The 20,859-nt window shown below is 39.8% G+C and overlaps 1 protein-coding gene across 1 annotated transcript; it reads left to right on the forward strand.

The window, feature by feature from the left end:
• The first annotated feature begins 174 nt into the window (after window positions 1-174).
• On the forward strand, window positions 175-3,097 carry LOC127633763 (solute carrier family 2, facilitated glucose transporter member 11-like). Its single transcript, XM_052113046.1, has one exon. The coding sequence runs from the start codon at window positions 382-384 to the stop codon at window positions 1,912-1,914; it is 1,533 nt and encodes a 510-aa protein (XP_051969006.1). The 5' UTR covers window positions 175-381; the 3' UTR covers window positions 1,915-3,097.
• Window positions 3,098-20,859: the final 17,762 nt, after the last annotated feature.

A 20,859-nucleotide genomic window follows, 5' to 3' on the forward strand; every position in this document is an offset into this window, starting at 1 on the left:
CTTGATTACTTTGTAGCGAAAATAGCCTAAATATGGCTTGTCAAACACAACATGTTAACGTCAACGCATGTTCAGTTCAGTGTTCATTTGTACTGTAATAACGTTAACGCGAAGGACTCTTATTTTGAAAGATGGACAAAGTCTGACGTCATTTATAAGGAAGCGCTCAGTCTGACCAGTTCAATGACATGCTTTTCCGCTATAACGGAGATCACAGTATCGTTTAGCATTCCTGTATGCTAAACCAAAGTTTATATACATAGTTTGTATTCCTACAGGGAATATTTCATTTTTATTATGTTTCGATAATGGCACAGATATGTAAACGTGAGTTACTTGTTTTCTCCTTTGGTCCTATACATTTCTGTTTTGTTTTATAAAATGAATGAAGCTAATAAAAAACGAGAAGGTTGCACATGGACTCTTGCACTAACGGTGTGCTCTGCAGCCATTGGTGGCACTTTTCAGTATGGCTACAATATTTCAGTCATCAATGCACTCACATCTCATGTGCAGACGTTCATTAATGAGACATGTATGAAGAGATGGGGTACAGCTCTTGAGTCTAGTCAGGTGACACTGATATGGACCATTATAGTTTCAGCTTTCTCACTAGGTGGACTATTTGGATCCCTGCTCGCTGGCCCAATGGCAATCCAGTTTGGGCGCAAGGGAGCTCTGCTACTGAACAACTGCTTCCTTTTTATGAGTGCCATCCTGGCTTTGAGCAGTCGCTCAGCTGGATCCTTTGAAATGATTATCCTTGCTCGTCTACTTGTAGGAGTCAATGCTGGAGTTAGTATGAACGTCCAGCCCATGTACTTTGGAGAGAGCGCACCTAAGGACCTAAGAGGTGCTGTGGCCTTTTCTTCTGCTGTTTTTACTGCTCTAGGAATCTTGTTGGGCCAGGTCACTGGTCTGACAGAAGTCCTGGGCAGAGAGACCCTCTGGCCATATCTACTGGCAAGCAATGCTCTTCCTGGCCTATTGCAGATGCTCACCTTGCCTTGGTTTCCAGAGAGCCCACGTTACCTGCTCATTGACCGAGGAGACCGAGAGGCATGTGGCAGAGCCTTGAAACAGCTTCGAGCATGCAGTATTTTTAATGCAGAGATGGAAGAGATTCTTCATGAGCAGGCAGGAACCGGTGACACTCGTGCCAAAACTCTGTGGGAACTCTTCACCGACCAAGGTCTTCGCAGGCAGCTCTTCACTGTTATGGTAGCCAGTAGTGCTATGATGCTGAGTGGTAATGATTCCATTTACTTCTACGCCTCTTATATCTTTCAGGAAGCTGGTATTCCTATAGAGAAGATACAGTATGTCACAATTGGCACAGGTGCCTGTGAGTTCACCTCTGCCATTGTGTGTAATCTACTGATAGAGCATGTTGGCCGCAGATTGCTTCTTGCAGGCGGGTATATGCTCATGGCTTGCTGGGCCGTGGTCTTCACTGTGGCTCTCTCATTGCAAGGCAAAGTAGAGGGCATGCCCTATCTGAGTATGGTTTGTGTGTTTGCCTACATCTTGAGTTTTGGCATGGGTCCTGCAGGGGTCACAGGGATTCTTCCTGCCGAACTGTTTGATCAAATGGCAAGGCCTGCGGCTTACATGATTGCTGGCTCCATGATGTGGCTTAGTCTCTTGCTTATAGGCATGGCATTCCCATTTATAGTTAACGGTTTAGGACAGTTCTGCTTCATCCCCTTTGGTGCAGTTTGTATGGCTGCAAGTCTTTTCATTGGTTTTACTTTACCTGAAACTAAAGGGAGGACACTAGCAGAGATCACTAAGGAGTTTGACAAGCTGAATAGGAAAAGCACCTCTAACGGACTTTCTAATCATGGACCGAATGAGCAGACCCAAAGCCTGAATGATCAGACACTAGAATACCAAGAGACTGAAAATATTTGATTTAGAGGGTTGCAGATTGTGTTGCTAAATAATAAGTTGAACTTGAACTAAAGTTAGAATCAAAGTGCAGCATGGTTTTATTTGTCAAATATACAATGGGACGCTTTGGTGCAAAGGCAGTGAAATGTATTGAAATACTTCAATACCTAGTTTTGAAGTTTGAAATGCTGTAATTCCAGTGCTTGAAAACAAAATTGGTGTTAAAGATATATAATATTTGAGGGTCTACTTAGTAGTATGATATTGCACTTTGGTCGTTATATAATCAAACAAGCTTTACAGAGCAATAAAGGCAATGCACTGTTGTATTTTATGTGCTTGATTAGCCTTATTTATTACGTCTTGTTAAGTTAATAATTTAACCTCTTATTTATTCTAAAGGCATTTTTGTTATGGCTCTGTCTGTTTTTCTACCCCCTTTTCTCTTTCACATTTGAAGTGCTGCTAGGTAATATAATAACTACAATGTAAAAAAATATATATATAAAAAAAAAAAACAGGTGCATGTTGGAATTTTAGGTGGAACTGTAATCTGGATTCCTTTGTCACAAATGTATGTTCTACTTTGATCCTGTTTCTCAGAGTACTTCAATCTAAATGCCTGCAAAATAATGAAGAAATGTAATTTGCACTAATGTATCTTACCTCAATGGACATGTATTATGAAGCTATTATTTATTCATATAAAATAGTTTTTTAGTTACATGTATAAAAAGCAACATCCAAACAGCAATGCGTTATATTACACTACAATCTTTTATGCATTTGTCAGAGATCAAAACAATTATTGCCAAATGCGTGCATGCTACTTCTTTACATTTTGTACCAGCAGATGGCACTATATCACCATCGTTCCTGTCTGAGCTGTGTTAATCTACTCAATTGAATGCAGAATTTTTCATCAAAACAAGGTCACCCACACCAGCATGTCATTCCATTCAGGTGACATATAGGCCTCATAGTTGTGAGATGAAGACAATCGGTGTGAGCACTGGATAAATGACCTTATGTTGTGCCTTTCCTTTGATTATAGTTCCACATAGTGGCTGTCTACTGAACATATAGAATGATTGCTAAAGTTATAACCTCATATCAAATCAAATGTACTATCTGTGTCTGAAAAAATGACTGCTGTTTCTGTGAATGAATGTTCTGATGTTGTAAAGAGTTGCTTGAGGTAATAAAAAAGGCTCTTTCTTTAAAAACAAAACTGCTCTTTTCAATGTTTTTGTATTGATATGAGTATAAGTTCAGATTTGCTTTACAGATATAAGGTGATTGTGATATTTTAACTTTGCTCTTTAACTTTCTCACAAACAACTTGTACAAAAGAAAGCTCACTTATTTGCATTTAAATGAATAGTTCACCCAAAAAATGAAAATTCTCTCATTTACCCTCATGCCATCCTAAATGTGTATGACTTCCTTTCTTCTGCAGAACACAAATGAAGATTTTTAAAAGAATATTTCAGCTCTGTAGGTCCATACAATGCAAGTGAATGGGTGTCCAAATTTGTACACTCCAAAAATCACAAAGGCATAAAAGTAATCCATATGACTCCAGTGGTTAAATTGAAATCTTCTGAATTGATATTATAGGTGTGGGTGACAAACAGATCAATATTTAATAAATTTTAGCTTGAAATTCTTCTTCCTGCTCATTAGGGAACATATGCATTAAGAATGTGTATCACAAAAAACACAAGAAGAAGAATGTTAAAGTTAAAGTGGAGACTGAATGAGCAGGGACGAGAATTAATAGGAAAAATTGACATAAATATTGATCTGTTTCTCACCCATACCTATCAAATAATTTCTGGAGACATTGATTTAACCACTGGAGTCATATGGATTACATTTATGCTGCCTTTATGTTATTTTGGAGCTTCACATTTTTGGCACCATTCACTTGCATTTTATGGCCCAAAAGAGCTGAGAATATGAGATAAGAACATTTTCACTTTCGGGTGAACTACTCATTTAAGACACTCTGCTGTTGAATCCATGCCTGCTGCCTTCTTTGACTGCTAATTGGTGTGTGATCCTGGGAGTTCCTCACTGTTCTGAGGTAATGAAGGTACAGTGAAGATCGTCCCACATTATGTAAAGTGCTGACTAGTGTAACCATCCTTGTCATCATTAGAATAGCTGATTCAAAAGCCATAATGAAAAATTATGGTCACTGGTCATTTATGGCATAATGAAAAATAATGCCATAAATAGTTTTTATTTATCAATGAATGTTATACAAAGTCCAGTAAACATAAAAAGGTAAATCAATATTTGGTATGACCAACTTTTCCTTTAAAACAGCACCAATTCTCCAAGATACACCTGGACACAGTTTGTCTTGGTTTTTGGCAGATAGGATGTTCCAGGCTTCTTGGAGAATTCTATTTAGGCTGTCACAATTGTTTCTGTCTCTTTATGTAATCTCACACTGACTTGATGTTCAGTGGGGGTCTGTGAGGGCTAGGCATTCTGTTGTAGGGCTCCCTGTTCTTCTATTGTAATCTTTTCTATTTGCAAAAGAAATGTTTGGGAATCTAAAATGTATATTTCCTATTGACACACTAAAGCTGAAGATATAAATAACCATCTTAAGACAAATGCTTTTGTGAAACATCTTATGTGCCTAAGACTTTTTCACAGTACTTTATATAGAGGATATAATTAATTATTAAACTATAAGTGTGTGGGGCTCACTACAAGTGGCAGGTTTTTAATGTGTCCTGAGCATCTTACGTCACTGAGGCCTATTATGATTGACTGATACTACGCATATGATGATGCTGAGAATGGAAGTCAGGGAATATATGACAGCAATTTAAAGGTATAGTTCATCCAAAAATTAGTATTTTCTCATCATTTACTCATTCTCATGCCATCCCATATATGTATGACTTTTTTATATTTCTGAGTATCTCAGCTCTGTAGGTCCATACAATGCAAGTGAATGGGTGCCAAAATGTTGTTGCTCCAAAAAGCTTTTTTGAAATTCTTCTCCCTGCCCAGTAGGGGTCATGAAAAATATGAATGTGAACATTAAAGTGGAGATTGACTGAGCAGGGAGTAGGTTTTATTCCAAAAATGACTTGCATATTGATCTGTTTCTCACCCACACCTATCAAATTGCTTCTGAAGACATTGATTTAACCATTGGAATCATATGGATTTCTTTAATACTTATGTGATTTACATCAGCTGAAAAGTCAAGAACAGTCTTACTTCTCAATTGAAATCTTTCTTTCAATTCAGACAAAATATTCTGTGAGTACGCTCGCCCAGCCCCCAATCGGCCAAGCAGAGGGATAAGTACAGTGGGATATCGCAGTTTGAGAGAGAGAGCCACACGCAGCTGCCGTGTGTGCGTTTGTGTCTTTTTGTTTCAATAAATATTATTTTGACTTTTCAGCCATTTCCTGCCTCCTCCTTTCCCATTTTAACCTTGTTAAATTGGTGTTGAAACCCGGGAAGGAGGAGGGATGCACTGTCGTGGTGTTCTCACCACTGCCATCTGCCCAAAGGTGCAGTAGCAGACATCCGTCGGGGGAAGGAGTCGCCATCTGCAAGTGGAGGAGGGGCTTGCTGCCGGCCGCCTGGAGAGGTGGAGCCACTGCCAGGGGCAGAGGGGTTCCCTACTGGCTGCCAAAACATGGAGAGGCATTCTATCCGCCAGGGGTCAGAAGACTTGCTCCGGTCCACCTAGAGAGGAGCGGCTGTTGTCCACCAGAGGATGGAAGAGTGGTCGAGGACCAGGTGACCGCATGTCTGGAAGCAAGTTTTCTCTCTCTCTCTCTCTCTCTCTCTCTCTCTCTCTCTCTCTCTCTCTCTCTCTCTCTCTACACACACACACACACACACTATTGTTTAACAACTGCCCCCTTTACCAAGAAGTTAGATTTTGAAACAATTACATACTCAGAAATAGAAATAAGATTCATAAGAATGAAGATAAGAGTTAAAAGTAGAAAAATTTCTCCTGTATCAGTAAAAGGCTGGTGCGATCAGGTTGTATGACAGAAATATGATCCCTTCAAGGTCTTTCAATATATTGATAGCAATGTCATTTTTAGCTGACATGGAGCTTGTTGTAAATCATGTTGACGTTTTATGTACTGTAGTATTCATTAAGGAAACTAATTTGGGTTTTTGACACAGAAGAAAATCCTGTTACCTCAGTAGAGCTCAGACAAAAGATACATGTTAACACAAATCATCCTGCATTACATGAATAATAAAACTTTAAATGAGCTCTTTTAATTCAGATATTTACTATGTCCTTCTTCCTGTATTCTACAGCAGTTACATCGTAACAAACAAGCAGTTTAATTCAGCTGGATGAAAATGAGGCCTCTCTCCTTCAAACCCAGCCATTCACTTTAAACTTAATTACCTCAAAATGTAAATATGCAACAAGTGTGTAATTTAATTTGCAAGACAGCTTTATCTGTAATCATAAAAACAGGTTTAAGAAAGGTGAAAAGATAAAAGGAGAAGAACAATTTTCATGAAATACAGTTAACCTTAAAAGGATTATAATAGATGCAAAAAACAAGCAATAATGCGTGCAAAGTTAGTATGCAAAAGCAGACTTTATTCAGAGAGAATAGAGTTATTCTATTAAGATTTACATGCATTCCAAAAAATATCAATTTTGTGAAATTAGCAGATTTAATAAAGCGCTACCCATGACACATCACGCTGATTCATCCGCACCTGTGTAGATTTATTAGGGTCTGCTCCCACAGCCGTGAGTCTTAATGAGGAATTATAATAAGCAATTATAGCCATATGCATACGTTTTAGTAGATATATTTCAAGGGCATACAAGAATATATATTATAAAAAATTTATACAATATACACAGAAAACTGTTAAGCTAAAATGTGCCATCTAAACTAAATGGTATATTTCAAGTCAAATGAATCAATGAATCAACCTGAAAACATTAGGTTACACGAAAAAAAAAACGAATTTAATGGTTAGATCAAGAAGAAAAATTGCAGGTGACCACTTTTACAGTACTGTCTGAAAAAGCAGAAACTAATATAAGTAAATATATTCTATAAGGTCATTATATATTTGCATATACTGTATAGTGTAGATCCTGATTTGCACACCTTTGAATTACTTTCTTTTTTTTTTTAATCTGCCTAGCTGTTTATTCTTGTAATGTATCTTCTTTGTTTGTCCCAATGTTATGTTTATATTGACTCCATACACCAACCTGTTATTCTGCAATGGTTCATTTGTAATCAGTGGAGCATACAGTCTGTTAAGAGTCACTCACAGACAGTTTGGACAGACCATAAACTGTTTGTCAGGACAATTATTCATAATATTTCTCCTCTTCAATCTGTCCTCTTATGAACCATTCTGGTTTGATTTCTCCCAGCATGCTTCACTGGCCCTCCCCTAGTCCGTAGTGTGCATGGTGTTTTGACCATATTATCATTACACATCCGACACATTTGACTAAATCTTAATCAGAGATCCAAATATGAATCAGGATTTAATCATTATAGTGTGTCAACAATAAAAAAAAATTTGTATTAAAGCATAGCTTATACAACTGCCTATGTTTGTAAGTTTAACAGAAGTAGCGCTATGGCCAAAAAAATTTAGGGCTTTCAGTAGACCAATAGGCACCTTGTGGTGCGCGTGTGTGTGTGTGTTTGTGCAAACATATTATGTGCTTGCACAAATACACACACACACCACAAGTAACCAAGTGGAGACATTTCATGTCATTTAACTCTAGCCATAAATTGGATGTGGCCCCTTTAAGAACTCCTGGTGTTGCACGTGTGGTGGTTAGAGATGTGAAAACCGACGTTGTGCAATCTCATTTGAGAGTTATTTGGGTAAATATAACATTTTACACAAAATGCACATAAATTGCATTAAATACACAAATCATCCACAATATTAAAACATTCTGCCCAATATTGTAGGTCCCCCTCATACCGCAATACTCAAACCAGCCCATCTGGAAATACAACTCAATACAACTCAAGTGGTTTAATCCATGTCTTCTGAAGCGATACAATCAATTCTGGTTGTATTCAAGCTTCAAATAATGATCACACATAGGAGAGTGCAGATGGCAAGAAACAGTCAGATTGTAGCACTTCAGGTGACATGGATTAAACCACTTGAGTTGTATTGAGTTTCAGCAGTTTTGCAAAGATGGATGAGCAACACACAAACACAAATACTGTTACAACATTCGCTATGCGCTATAACGAAACAACACCCACATTTTCTTAAAGGAAAATATAATTCCTTTCAGCTGAGTTTTGGGGTGAAACTCAAGCATTCTTGACAGGTTTTATAAGATTCATCAAAGAAAGAAGTGTGTGTGTACTGTGTGCATTTATTCAGAGCAACATAACAGTTGTTGTTCATCCTGCACATACTCAACAAGTGTTCAAGGAAATGAGATAAAAGCAATACAGGATGAAAGCCCTGCCATCATGAAAGAGAATGCAAAAAGACATTGTAATTATGACTGAAAACACAATGTAGTTGATATGATGTAAAATGAGGTCAAAAAGCTCTCGAGACATTGCAATTAACTGGCAGTCTAAGTCACTACAAATCCAGAACAAAGCAAGCAGTATGTGGAAGTGAAATCTGAGCCGGAGGAAAAGTGCTTTTACATTGAGTTGATTTAAATGCACACTTGCTGATTTATTGATTCAGAGATGCATCTTAGCTAGAAGGGGCTATTCACTAAAAAAATATTTAAATCTTATTTGCTTCTTTTGTTGTGGCTACGCCAGAAGCTAGATTAGCTCATTTTGAATTCAATAGGCCTATAGCATGAGATCAGGAGAGAGAAAATAATCTGAACATGATATTTAACGTTGCATACATGTACTGTATAGGTTAATACATATGTTGACAACAGAATGTGACAACATACTGAATGTAAATTAGGAGTATTAATGCAAACTCCCTTATAAAATTAGCAAACTAAATGTGAAAATAATTATAGTTCACATAATCAAAGACCACAATTAAGGTTTTCCTGAAATGTCAGATAAAAATACCACTTAAATTTAAATAATAGTGAAATGAAGGCCACAAATGATTGATCTATACATGCATTTTAGACTTAAACTATTTTACTAAATGAAGACACATATTTTATATAGTGTAATGTGCTTTGAAAACCCCAGAGAGATTGCTTTAATTTTCAAGAATTATTGAGTAATGGATTAATAACACAGGATCATGAGATCATTGATAAGTAGGCGTGTAAAAATGCTTTGATGCCTCAATCTGGCAAATAAGTTCTATGCAGCATCAATCAGGGAATTTAAAGGTGAAACGTGATTTATTTTTTCAGTCTTAAAATTCTTTCTATTAATTATTTCCAGGTTAATATGCAGAGACAAATAAGTAATTCATAGGTTGATTCCCCCAAAAAGGCACAATCAGAACATTTCTCTATTTATTTGAGCATCCCAACCAGCTCAACCAATGGCGTGAGTTTGGGACGGGACTATCAGTTTGTTCATCCAATGGGAGATGGGGGAGACTGTTAGGGAAACGTGTTTGAAAACATCATTATTTTTGCAGTTCATTAGTGACACTAGTAGCACAGAAATTACACACTTCATATATTAGTACTTGTATTTATTAAATATTTTATTCAGTTATTGCAAAATTCATATGATAATTCCCAATGTATTTAATGTTTATTTATTTTTTTCAGTAGTAAATATCCACCAAATCTAGATCCTTAATCTATTTCTGATGCAATGTATTTGATTGCCTCCATTTACAAAAGTGATTTTTTGTAAATTATTATGATTTGTACCAAAATAATTAAGCAAAAACCAAAACAATGTGACCGATTTCAGATTTCATTATGCATTAGTATTGCCATTTACTAAAGAATTGTAATGTAAATATATATAGAAAATAATAATAATAATGAATCACTAAGCAAATTTACACTTCTTGTTGGTAGCATGTCATTAATGCTAACATATGTACCTCTCCTCTGTGTCTCCCACTGCATTTTCCCAAAATGCCCAAACCACATCCACCCTTTCACCCATGCAGCCAGTCAGCCATGTGAAACGGCTAGCTATAAAAAAAAAACACAGTTTGGGTTGGAGTGGAGAAAGAGTTGATATTACTTTTAGTTTGATTGCTCTAGGTTTATAGTGAGGATGAGCAGTAGTGTGAGTGTCCAAATATACAAGACTGCAGTGAGGGAGTGGGTCTGGTTGGAAGATAGCTTTCATAAACATCATACTCTTCACATCTGGAGTAAATGGGTTCACCTTGGAATGATTTCTTACTGGAAAATAGACTGATCTGCACAATGATATGGATATTTTTGCAGGACAACAGGCCTTTGTGGAGTTTTTCAGGGTCATGAAAATGTTGAGATGAATAAAGTGTGAAATATAAACATCTACTGTAAAAATGAGAGACACTAATTATTTCTTCCTGTTGTGAGACTAATCTGTCTTGTTTAATTCACATAGATGAACCATGGGCTTAAATAAAAGTAACTTATTGTTGCTGCAATTGTAAGGACTGAGCCTGTATTGCATGTGTGTGTGTGTGAGAGTGGGTGTGTTTTTTTTCACACAATAATGGTTGGCGTGCTTTTTTCTGCTTTAATAACTACAATTACAGCAGGCTTGATCAGTGCTGTTGTAATTTTGATGGAAAGCAATTTTCAGCAGTATCAGGTAAGACTGTTTATTGATGAATTTTACAGGGCTCTTCGCCCTTCAATGCAAACACATAAATTTTTTTTTTGTTCTTTTTCAATTATAGATGCTCATTCTACCTAATTAAAACTTAATTCTCCAAAAAATAAACCCATAATTGACATCAAAGAAACAAAGTAAAACACAGACTTTTTCAGTATGTTACTGTAAATGAGCTGTATTCTTTTGGAAAAAATTAGTGCGAAAATAATTACAGTAATGTACTGTTAAATTGCATAAATGCACCTGGCAACCTGTTAACGTTGAGCCTGCACTCGACTCACTTGAGCCATGAAAGGAGCAGAAGCAAAGCGATCTATTTTTGACTGAACCAGGTGAGCATAAAAAATCACACAAAACATCTTTTAGCAGTTTATTATAATTCAAACATTCATCATTTGACAATGAAGACAAAGTAGCTTTGTACTGATAAAGTTAAATGGTAAAAGATACTTGCATAAGCTATAACGGCCATTCAAGCACTTACAAGTTTTTTAGTACTATAAGTAACCAAATGACTTTGTCTGTTCGCAAATGTTGTACTTACACCGGTCAAATGTTCGCAAATCATTGGACACCCCATTTTTAAAAAAATTTTTTTTTTATTATTATTATTATTATTTATTTATTTATTTATTTATTTATTTTTGTTAATAAATAAGTTATACCGGTCACTTAACTTGACCTGTCCATCTAAAATAAAGTTATGTTATGTACAAATGTAACATGTGTAAATGTTTTGCTCTGAATTGTATTTGTACTGTATGTTATCTCAGTTTTTTCTGAATGATGCTCAACCTTAGTTGTTGAGAGTGGATTCACTCATTTGTTGCTGAAATGGCAAATTGATATAAACAAGACTGAAGGTACATGATTTGAATTGATATTTGTATTTTGTTTTCTAGGTCTGGACCCGCAAAGAATTGGAGAGTGTTCTTTCAGTCATTTGGATATCTGGTGAACTTAATATTGAAGTTTTTGAATTAACTTTTATGTTTGTAATCATAATTTACCTTTGTGAGTAACATTTATGTGACATTTGAGTTTTCATTGTGTAATAAATGCTCTGTTTGCAAAAAGGCCTCAATTGTTTCATTTTCTTTAACTTGTAAAAGATAGAAGTTAGTTAGAACTCTGTAAGCTAAAACTGTGCTTATTATTGTAAGTTCTACAGTATGGACACTTCAATTTAATATAAAACATACAGAAACTTACTATAATTCATTTGACTGTACAGCTAATATACTGTACTTTAATATACATCATACAAACCGTAATGAATTTTAAAGTACAGTACATACTGTAAATCATTAGTACCTTGGGACCACAAATGTAAAAACTTACTAATAGTTCTAGTATTAAAATCTGTGGTAATAAAGAAATAAAATAAAATAAATTATCAAATTAAAAAATGTGCTGTATCTGAGCAGTGAGATTTACCACTCTCAGCAGCTGGTGTGTTTAATATAAATGTATTTGCCAAGAAATGGCTTGGCCATCTTTCATGCAATCACATGTATCTCAGCTTTCCATATGGCTCATGCTCAGAATTGAGAGTGCTCTGGATTTGTGAGCTGTGGCTTCCTCTCTGTGATAGATGGATGGAGTAGTTACTAGCCATTCCCATGGGTCTGATCTGAGCTTCATGGCTCAAGGCACTTCTGTTGTGGCTGACAATGTGCTAATTCTTAAGCTCATGGGTTTATGTTGACTCACTCTCTTGTGCTGCTTCACAAAGACTTACATTTTTTGACAGCTGGAACCAGCAAATCCTTAGAAGTCTAACATAAATTGTTCCAGACGGCTTCCATAATTCCAGACTTCAACTGAATTAACTTTTACTGTTGTCAAATGGATTTATTGTGCTTTAGTTCACATAAGTTTGAAGATTTGTGAACCTGTAAAGACTGCTGCATTTTGATCACTCACGAATGGATTAATTAATTAATTTTATGTTCCTCTTCAAATTCCTGTTTAAATATGTAAAACATCAACACTGGAAGAAAACAGATTTGTCAAGCAATTTCAAAGGGTCTTTAAATAGAAAGTCTAGGTTACTGTTGTAACCTCCATTCCCTGATGGAGGGAATGAGACATTGTGTCGAAGAAGCGACACTAGGGGTCTCTCTTGAAAGCCTCGCGCATCTCTGAACTTGAGAAAAGGCCAATGAGAAATTGGCAGACAGAATTTGCATGTCTCGCCCCGAAATGCATCTGTTTCATTCGCCAACAATAAGGTTCGGCCATAACAGTGGCTCGGTTCAGCGACGTGGCTGGGAGGACACAACATCTCGTTCCCTCCATCAGGAAATGGAGGTTACAACAGTAACCTAGACGTTCCCCATCTGTCGCTCACTTTGACGTTGTGTCGAAGAAGCGACACTAGGGGTCCAATTTGAATCACGCCATGCACTGAACCGTGTACATGCGCTGCTGACACAGGTGCGGGCAGGCAGTCGTGTGCCAAAACGACAGGCCGTGTCAGACTGTACGTACCCTTCCCCAAAGCCCCATAAGATCGTCATAACCTTCTGGTTCCCTACACCCCGATATGGGGGGAACAAGGCGACGTGCCAAGCATGGGAGCAAGCTGTGCCAGCCGTGCCTTTTCTCTCTCTATTTTTGGGATCTCCTGGGATAACAGTGCACGATATTACCTCAGTGGAGGGAAAGGGCTCTAGGTGCAAGCGGTACACCCAGTCAGTTGTTACCGCGTTACCGAGTTCTACCGGCTCGGACCTGAGAAAACACGGGATAAAACATTGTAAAATCTTGTAAAGGTATTGGGTGTTGCCCTACCTGCAGCTCTGCATATGTCTGCTAAGGAGGTGCCTTTGACCAGTGCCCACAAGGATGCACACTTCTTGTCGAGTGTGCTCGAACCCGCATTGGGGGCGGGCACGGCCTGGGTGTGATAGGCCAATGCTATGGGGTCAACCACCCAGTGGGAAAGCCTGTGTTTGGAGACAGCGTTCCCTTTCCACTGTCCACCAAAGCAGACAAAGAGCTGCTCAGAATATCTAAAGCTCTGCGTGCGGTCCAAATAGATACGCAAAGCACGTACCGGACACAGCAATCTGGTCTCTGAAGGGAGTCGTAGGAACCTTGGGCACATAACCCGGTCATGGTCTTAGGGTGACTTGAGTGTCTTTCGGACTGAACTCCAGGCAGATGTCACTGACAGTGAAGGTGAGCGCGATCAGGAGGGCCGTCTTCAGGGAGAGGGCCTTGAGTTCAACTGATTCTATCGGCTCGAAGGGGGGTCTCTGAAGGCCCAAAAGGACCACTGAGAAATCCCAGGAGGGGAACAGGTTAAAGAACCTGATAACCAAGTCGTGCTTACCCACAGACTTGCCATCTACTGCGTCGTGGTGGGCCGCAATAGCGGCAACATACACCTTCAAGGTGGAGGGGGACAGCCTCCTCTCCAACCTCTCCTGCAGAAATGAGAGCACTGACCTCACTGCGCACCTCTGTGGGTCTTCAGACCGGGAAGCACACCAATTCGCGAAGAAGCGCCACTTCAGGGCTCCCCTCAGGACAGACGCGCTGGCACACAAGTATGCATTTCCCCCAGTGAGCCTTCTTGCACAGGTGCTATGCAATGTCAGGGAGGACGAGGAACAAGCCAGGTGGAGGCCTGGCAAACTGAATCGCATAACCGAGTCGGATGGTCCTGGCCAGCCAGGGTGACGGATTGGGAAGTGAAAGCCATGCATCCAAGCTCCGTGCTAGGGGAAGACTCGAAGCAATTACCTTGCTCCGCACACCCGGCAGGGGGCAGGTTAGTGACTGAGGAGGAGGTCCCATGGAGGCGTCCTGTAGACTCGTCAGAACCGGCCAGACGGGGGGGAAATAGTCGTGGGTCTGGAGGCGGGAGGTCCGCGTCCGATGTGCCGGGACTGTTGAGGTGTGGCACCGGGGTGCTGTGAGCTCGCAGCTCAAACAACCGGTCGGCTCCGAAGAAAATTTCTGAATGAACAGATGCATTTCCCTCCCTTTATACCTGTATGTCCGGGGGCGGGACATGCAAATTCTGTCTGCCAATTTCTCATTGGCCTTTTCTCAAGTTCAGAGATGCGCAAGGCTCTCAAGAGAGACCCCTAGTGTCACTTCTTCGACACAACGTCAAGGTGAGCGACAGAAGGGGAAGTGTATTTTTATAAGTGTAGTTTTATAAATAGCCAATATTGTTTCTTCTAGCTAAATCAAAGGAATATCAGGGGTGGTGTCATTTTGGACAAAATTCGGTGAAAAAGAAGGTGTTTTGTAGTTTGATGCAGTGGTTTGAAACAGCTTGCCAGTGTGAATTTTCAGGAAAATGTCATACTTATTTACATTTAACTATCATTGGTCCACATCATCAGTGGGTGTGACCTGGTGCTCCTGTAATTGGTCTTACTCAGTCTGCTCCAAGCAAGATTTGAACTAGGGTCTCCAGCATGGGAAACAGGCATGCTATCAAGGAGGCTAAAGGCTACAGCCTCTAGTGTCAGTTGCTAGTTCGTCTCTTGATACAAGGGGAGTGAGGTTTACACACACTGCACATTACGTACCATCTGGCAACCATTACACTCCACCAGGGGCAGACTGGTTCTAAAAAGTGGCCCTGGACTTTCTAGCCCAGAGGGATCCACCAAACCCGGCCCATAACACACCACACCATAACACAATGGCTCACTGATTTAATTTTCTGGCTCAATTTAAAATTTTGGTTTTGAAAAAATATTATAATTCTATTGACTGCTAGTCATGACAACATGCCCCACAAGTGCAAACTGACATAAATTTAAAACATAAAACCACAGTAAATGTGATGAGTGGATTAGAGAAAGCACTAAAATAAGCACTTTATAGCTCAGACAAATAACAAGTCCAGAAACTTTTTTCCCTACATACATATGTTAGGTTAAAATGTGTCAGAGCAAGCCACGGGCCGTGCATTTTAAGTCCAGGTCTTCAGTGCGATTCATGGCATTCATTAAGAAAACACAGTTTCACAATTAATACATTAATCATACATTACGTGGCAGTCAACTAATAATATCAATTTACATTTTAAAAACACGTCCATGCACGAAAGCCAGAACTCAATGCTCAAGCAATTTGAGCATTAATTTTTCATATGAATCTACCAAGGAGGTCTATAATACCTGGAAAAATCTATCTAATATTATTTGAGATTTAAATGTTGTTTGCAGTAAATTTAGTTTCGTCAGGGTACACGGTTATACTGCGTTCCATTCAAGTTGGATGTGGGATATTCCTACTTGATATCTCTGAACATAAATGCATTCCATTCCCCGATATTCAGAACTGCAACACTCCTGTTAGCTTAGCAGGTGTTTGGCACTCATTAGAGATGTCTCCTTGCAACCCAACTGATAAACAATGCTGCAGTATTTGTGCTTCAGTTGTATGATTATCAAAAGAGATTAGAATGTTTTACACACCTGTTTCTGCATGTTAAACAATCTTTAATATCATGTAATGTGGAAACAAACTCATTTATCGATATTACTTAATAAAGTGAATGTTTATCACTTACTTTGTATATCTCACTGAGTGTCGACATGTTTATGTAACATCATGACCCTGCATCTCGGCGAAATCGGAGTTGAGAATTTCTGCACGAGCCTGAGTGAGCGAGAGAGAGCCGAGCTGTGTGTGTGTCAGTACAACCATCGTTTGAGTGTATGTCTGAAGCTTCAATGTTACACAGTAAAGCGTGTAAATAAATTTACCTTTGAGTTGGATTCGCCGTCTCCCGCTTCCTCATTCCTCGAATCTGTTACACTGGTGCCAAAACCCAGGAATAGAGGAAGGATATGCTGTCATGGATTCATCGCCACTGGAGGAAGTCTTCAGGTCCCTTGCCAGCATCCACCAGGGCCAACACCAAGCCCTCATGGAGCCTCGGATAGAGCCTAGGAGGAGGATCAGCAGGTGCAGAGGAGCTTAGTACCCCAGAAGCGGCAGCAGCGCACCTATATGTGTTGCTTACCAAGATGGGGCCTCAAGGTGATCCGGAGGCCTACCTTGAGCTCTTTGAGCACACAGCCGAAGCTCTGAAATGGCCGCCGGAACAGTGGGCGGTCCATCTTCTGCCACTGCTGACCGGGGAAGCCCAGATCACAGCACAAAATCTTCTGGTCGCCAACCTCCTGGACTACCCAGTACTGAAGAAGTCCATCTTTCAATGGGTCACCGAGCCCAGAAGATCACTGCCAGCGATTCCGCTCCTTAACGCTGACCGAGGTCAACCACCCATTTTCCTTTGCCCAGCAGCTCCATGAAGGCAGCAGGCGGTGGGTGCTGACCAAGGAGGACAGCGACGCCAAGGATATCATCAACTTGGTGGTGCTGGAGCAGTCCGGATGACCGAATGGGTCAGGTGCCACTGACCGGCGTCACTGGACGAAGCAATCCAGCTGGCGGAAGACCATCTAACAGCGTATCCGGGGGCCAACTACCCCACGCCCTTCCTCCTCTAATGTCTCCTCCTCTGTTCTCTCTCCCCTCTCTTCATCTGAGGTGTAGGAGTCTGCTGCCACGAGTGTGGGTGGGAGGCTTGGGCCAGTCTGCTGCAGTTGCAGGGAGTCGGGTCGTGTTCGAGAGTAGTGACTAGTAATGGAGGTGGGGGCCTTTATCCAGATCCCTGTCACCCCACAGTCTGCCCCCAAGTGAGCAGGGACATACCAAATACCTTGTACATACCAAGCCTTGGTGTATTCAGGTTGCCTCACCCATCCACTAATTGGAACTAATTGGCCAACTTTTCGATCATTATTGAAGGGGTTGTGTGTGGATGGGTCTTGTGAGAATGTAAATAGGTGTGGGATCTGTGTAGTGCTGGCTGGGGAGGCATGGCCTGGTCTGTCTGCGTCTGCTCTGCATCAAGCTGATGCTGTGGAAGGGGAGGTGTCCTCCTCCCCCGCCCTTAGGGAATTCCCGGTAGGGGATTTCCCGCAAGAGCAGTCATGAGACGAAACCTTGAAGCACGCACTTGACCAAGTGAATGTGATTGATGGTCAAAGTCTCCAGTGGGGCATCGCACTCACATATCCATATTTTTCAATGATAAATGATTTGTTGTGTAGAGTGACACTCAGACAAATGATAATACAACCCAGTTGTTGATACCAAAGAGCCGTCGGGAAATGTTATTTCCGGCAGCTCATCATAATCCAATGGCAGGTCACTTGGGTCAGGGGAAAGCACTAAACCGTCTCATGGACGGTTTCTATTGGCCGGCATTCACGAGGATATTCACCGGTGGGGTGCAGAATGTCATGAATGTCTGCTGGTGAATCCGCCTGCCTCTCCAAATGTGCTATTGCACCCCCTGCCATTGATCAAGGCTCCTTTCATATGAATTGTCACGGACCTTGTCAGGCCATTAGAATGAACAGTATGTTGCATTATTCCTGGTGGATTACGTAATGCGATATCCGGAAGCAGTGCAGCTGCGCAACATCTCAGCACATAATGTTGCGGAGGCGCTCTTCAAAATGATCTCCCAAGTAGGAATTCCGAAAGAAATCCTCACTGATCAGGGCATGGCTTTTATGTCACGTACACTACACGAGCTGTACAAAGTATTAGGTATTAAATCAATTCAGTAAAACCAAAGTAATTTTTTACTATGGAAGGTTAAGGTTAGGTTTAGGGGTAGGGGTTAATGTAGTGTTCTGTGGGACTCTAAATAAACACAAAAAACACACTGCTGTGATTCCCATACTGTATGTTAGTATTTAAATATGGGTGCAAACAGTATCTACCATTATTTGCACCATGGCTGGGGTGCAAATAATATCTGACAATATTTGCCCTGGGGTGTAAATAGCATATACCATGGTGCAAATAGCATCTGCCTAATAATACGTTACATTTGCATGCGTTAACATATATAACCTTAAAGTATATTAAATCATAATTTGCACCCTGCAAGCACCATCCACATTGTCTTAGGAAGTCTCACAAACGATTGTAGCTTCAAATTAAAAGGGAATAAAGGGACATTTTAGGGTCAAGTGTAATTTGTATGCAAACACTGAAATGAACGCTCCCTAAATTTAGTGACCTTATGTGCTGAAACACATCATGTGAAGAGGGGTGAAAGGATGGGGACAGAGGTGAGAAAGTTCAGCATAGAGGACAAGCTGCTCTGCTTTTCTGACAGCTCTGCCAGCCAAGACACATGCACACCCTCTTTCTCACTGGTTTTCTCAGTCATTTCTCCCTCTCTTCTTGGAAAAATCGAAACCAATTAGTGGGCACAAAAACCAAGCATCAATGACTAAACATTATTTTAATGAAGTAATACATCTTGAAAATCACAGTAAATTTGAAACATACTATACAATCATGGCTGAAAGTATGTGGACACCCGAACACTTTACAATAAGGTTCCATTTGTTAACATTAGTTACAAATGGAACCTTAACATTAAATGCACATATACAGTGAACTATTTTTTTTTGCATATCGCATATGAGGTTAGAGTGCAGTGTCAGCCATGATACGGTACCCCTGGAGCAGATATGGGTCATTGCTCAAGGGCCCAACAGTGGCATATTGGCAGTGCTGGGGCTTTAACCCCTGACCTTCTGGTCAGTAACCCAGAGCATTAACCAGTGCGCCACCACTTTCCCCGTTATGTGAACATGATTACTTATTGGTTTCCACAGAACCAGAATCCGTGTCTTTGAGGCTGTTTGCACAACACACTACCAATTGTGCCACAGGGAAAGGTAAATACATTTGAATTGATGCAAAAAATGTCTGATGAGGGATGCCGCTTTTCAGTTATTCTGCTAAATCATGTTGATTTCAGGGTACATAAAGCAGTATGTCGATTTCCCGTGTGATTATGTGCTGTAACAGCTTTCACTCTTATGTTGGAACATGGCTCTGGGGATTTGCTCCCATTCAGACACAAGAGCATCGATGAGGTCAGTCATTGAAGTTGGGCGATGGGGCATGGCTTTCAGTATAATGTTCTATAAACAATCTAATATAAAACCTGCAGCAGGTCAAAAATACTCTGGCTGATACACAAGATGACAGAACAATGTGTGTGTGTTTCAATTTGCAGTGTGATCAAGGTCCTGATTACAGGGATCTCTTCTGTAGCATGTGGCAGATGAGAGTATAAGTGTATACGTGTGTATGTTTGGCTCCCCGCCAGGGATGCTGGTGGCTGATGAAGGACAGTGCTTCTGGTTTATTGAACTGTCTGAGCCACTTTCTGAAAGCCAAGACAATATAAAATCTTTGATTGCAACCAGCTGCCTTTAACAGTGGGTGACCAAAACCTCTGTACTCTAAAAAAAGCTTATGTTTACTTAATACTCATTCTTAAATCACTTTGTGGGAGTATGCACATTGACCATTTTAATGATTGGGATGTTTTTTTTTTTCTTAACTGAAATATTCTGTTTTAAGATCAGGCACACGACCATGCCAGAAATATCCCTTTGGGAAACCAGCAACCAGCACTCTAGTTTCCAAGTTACCAAGCTATCTAATTTCCATATGCTCCAAAAAGGATCCATAATAGCCATTTAGTTGTGCACTTGCAATTTGTTGGAATGATTTCACTTATAAAGAGCTCACAGAACTATTACATGTACTCATTGCCAATGCTATATTTGGGGGATTTCATGAGGAATGTTTTATCTGTAAAAATATTCTGCTCTGATTTATTGTTAAAGATTGCCTTACAAATTCTCCAAGTCCAAGATATCCTTGAATGTTTTTGAAGAAGATAACATAACAGATGTGAACTTCTTTGAAGCAATTCTAAAACCATTTAAAGCAATTCACTAACATCCAATCTAGGCTTCAGGAATTTCCATGGAAACAAGGAAGTGAATAGATCCTAAAATACACTAGTAATTGCTTTCACACACACACACACACACACACATTCTCTCTCTCTCACACACACACACACAAACACAACACATGCACGCACACACGCACACACACACACACACATGTTGGTGCGGCTATTCTTATGAGGACTCTCCATAGACATAATGATTTTTACACAGTACGAACTAAAGTTTATATCCCCTAACTCTACCCCTAAACCTAACCCTCACAAAAAAACTTTCTGCATTTTTACATTTTCAAAAAAACATTGTTAAGCTATTTGAATTATATTTAGAAATGTCCTCATAAACCACATTTATAGCAT

This window comes from Xyrauchen texanus, chromosome 40 (genome assembly GCF_025860055.1).
Source record: "Xyrauchen texanus isolate HMW12.3.18 chromosome 40, RBS_HiC_50CHRs, whole genome shotgun sequence".
NCBI lineage: Eukaryota > Metazoa > Chordata > Actinopteri > Cypriniformes > Catostomidae > Xyrauchen > Xyrauchen texanus.

Excerpts from the sequence above, each read along its gene's own strand:
- LOC127633763 (XM_052113046.1), top strand. The coding sequence starts at position 382 with ATGAATGAAGCTAATAAAAAACGAGAAGGTTGCACATGGACTCTTGCA.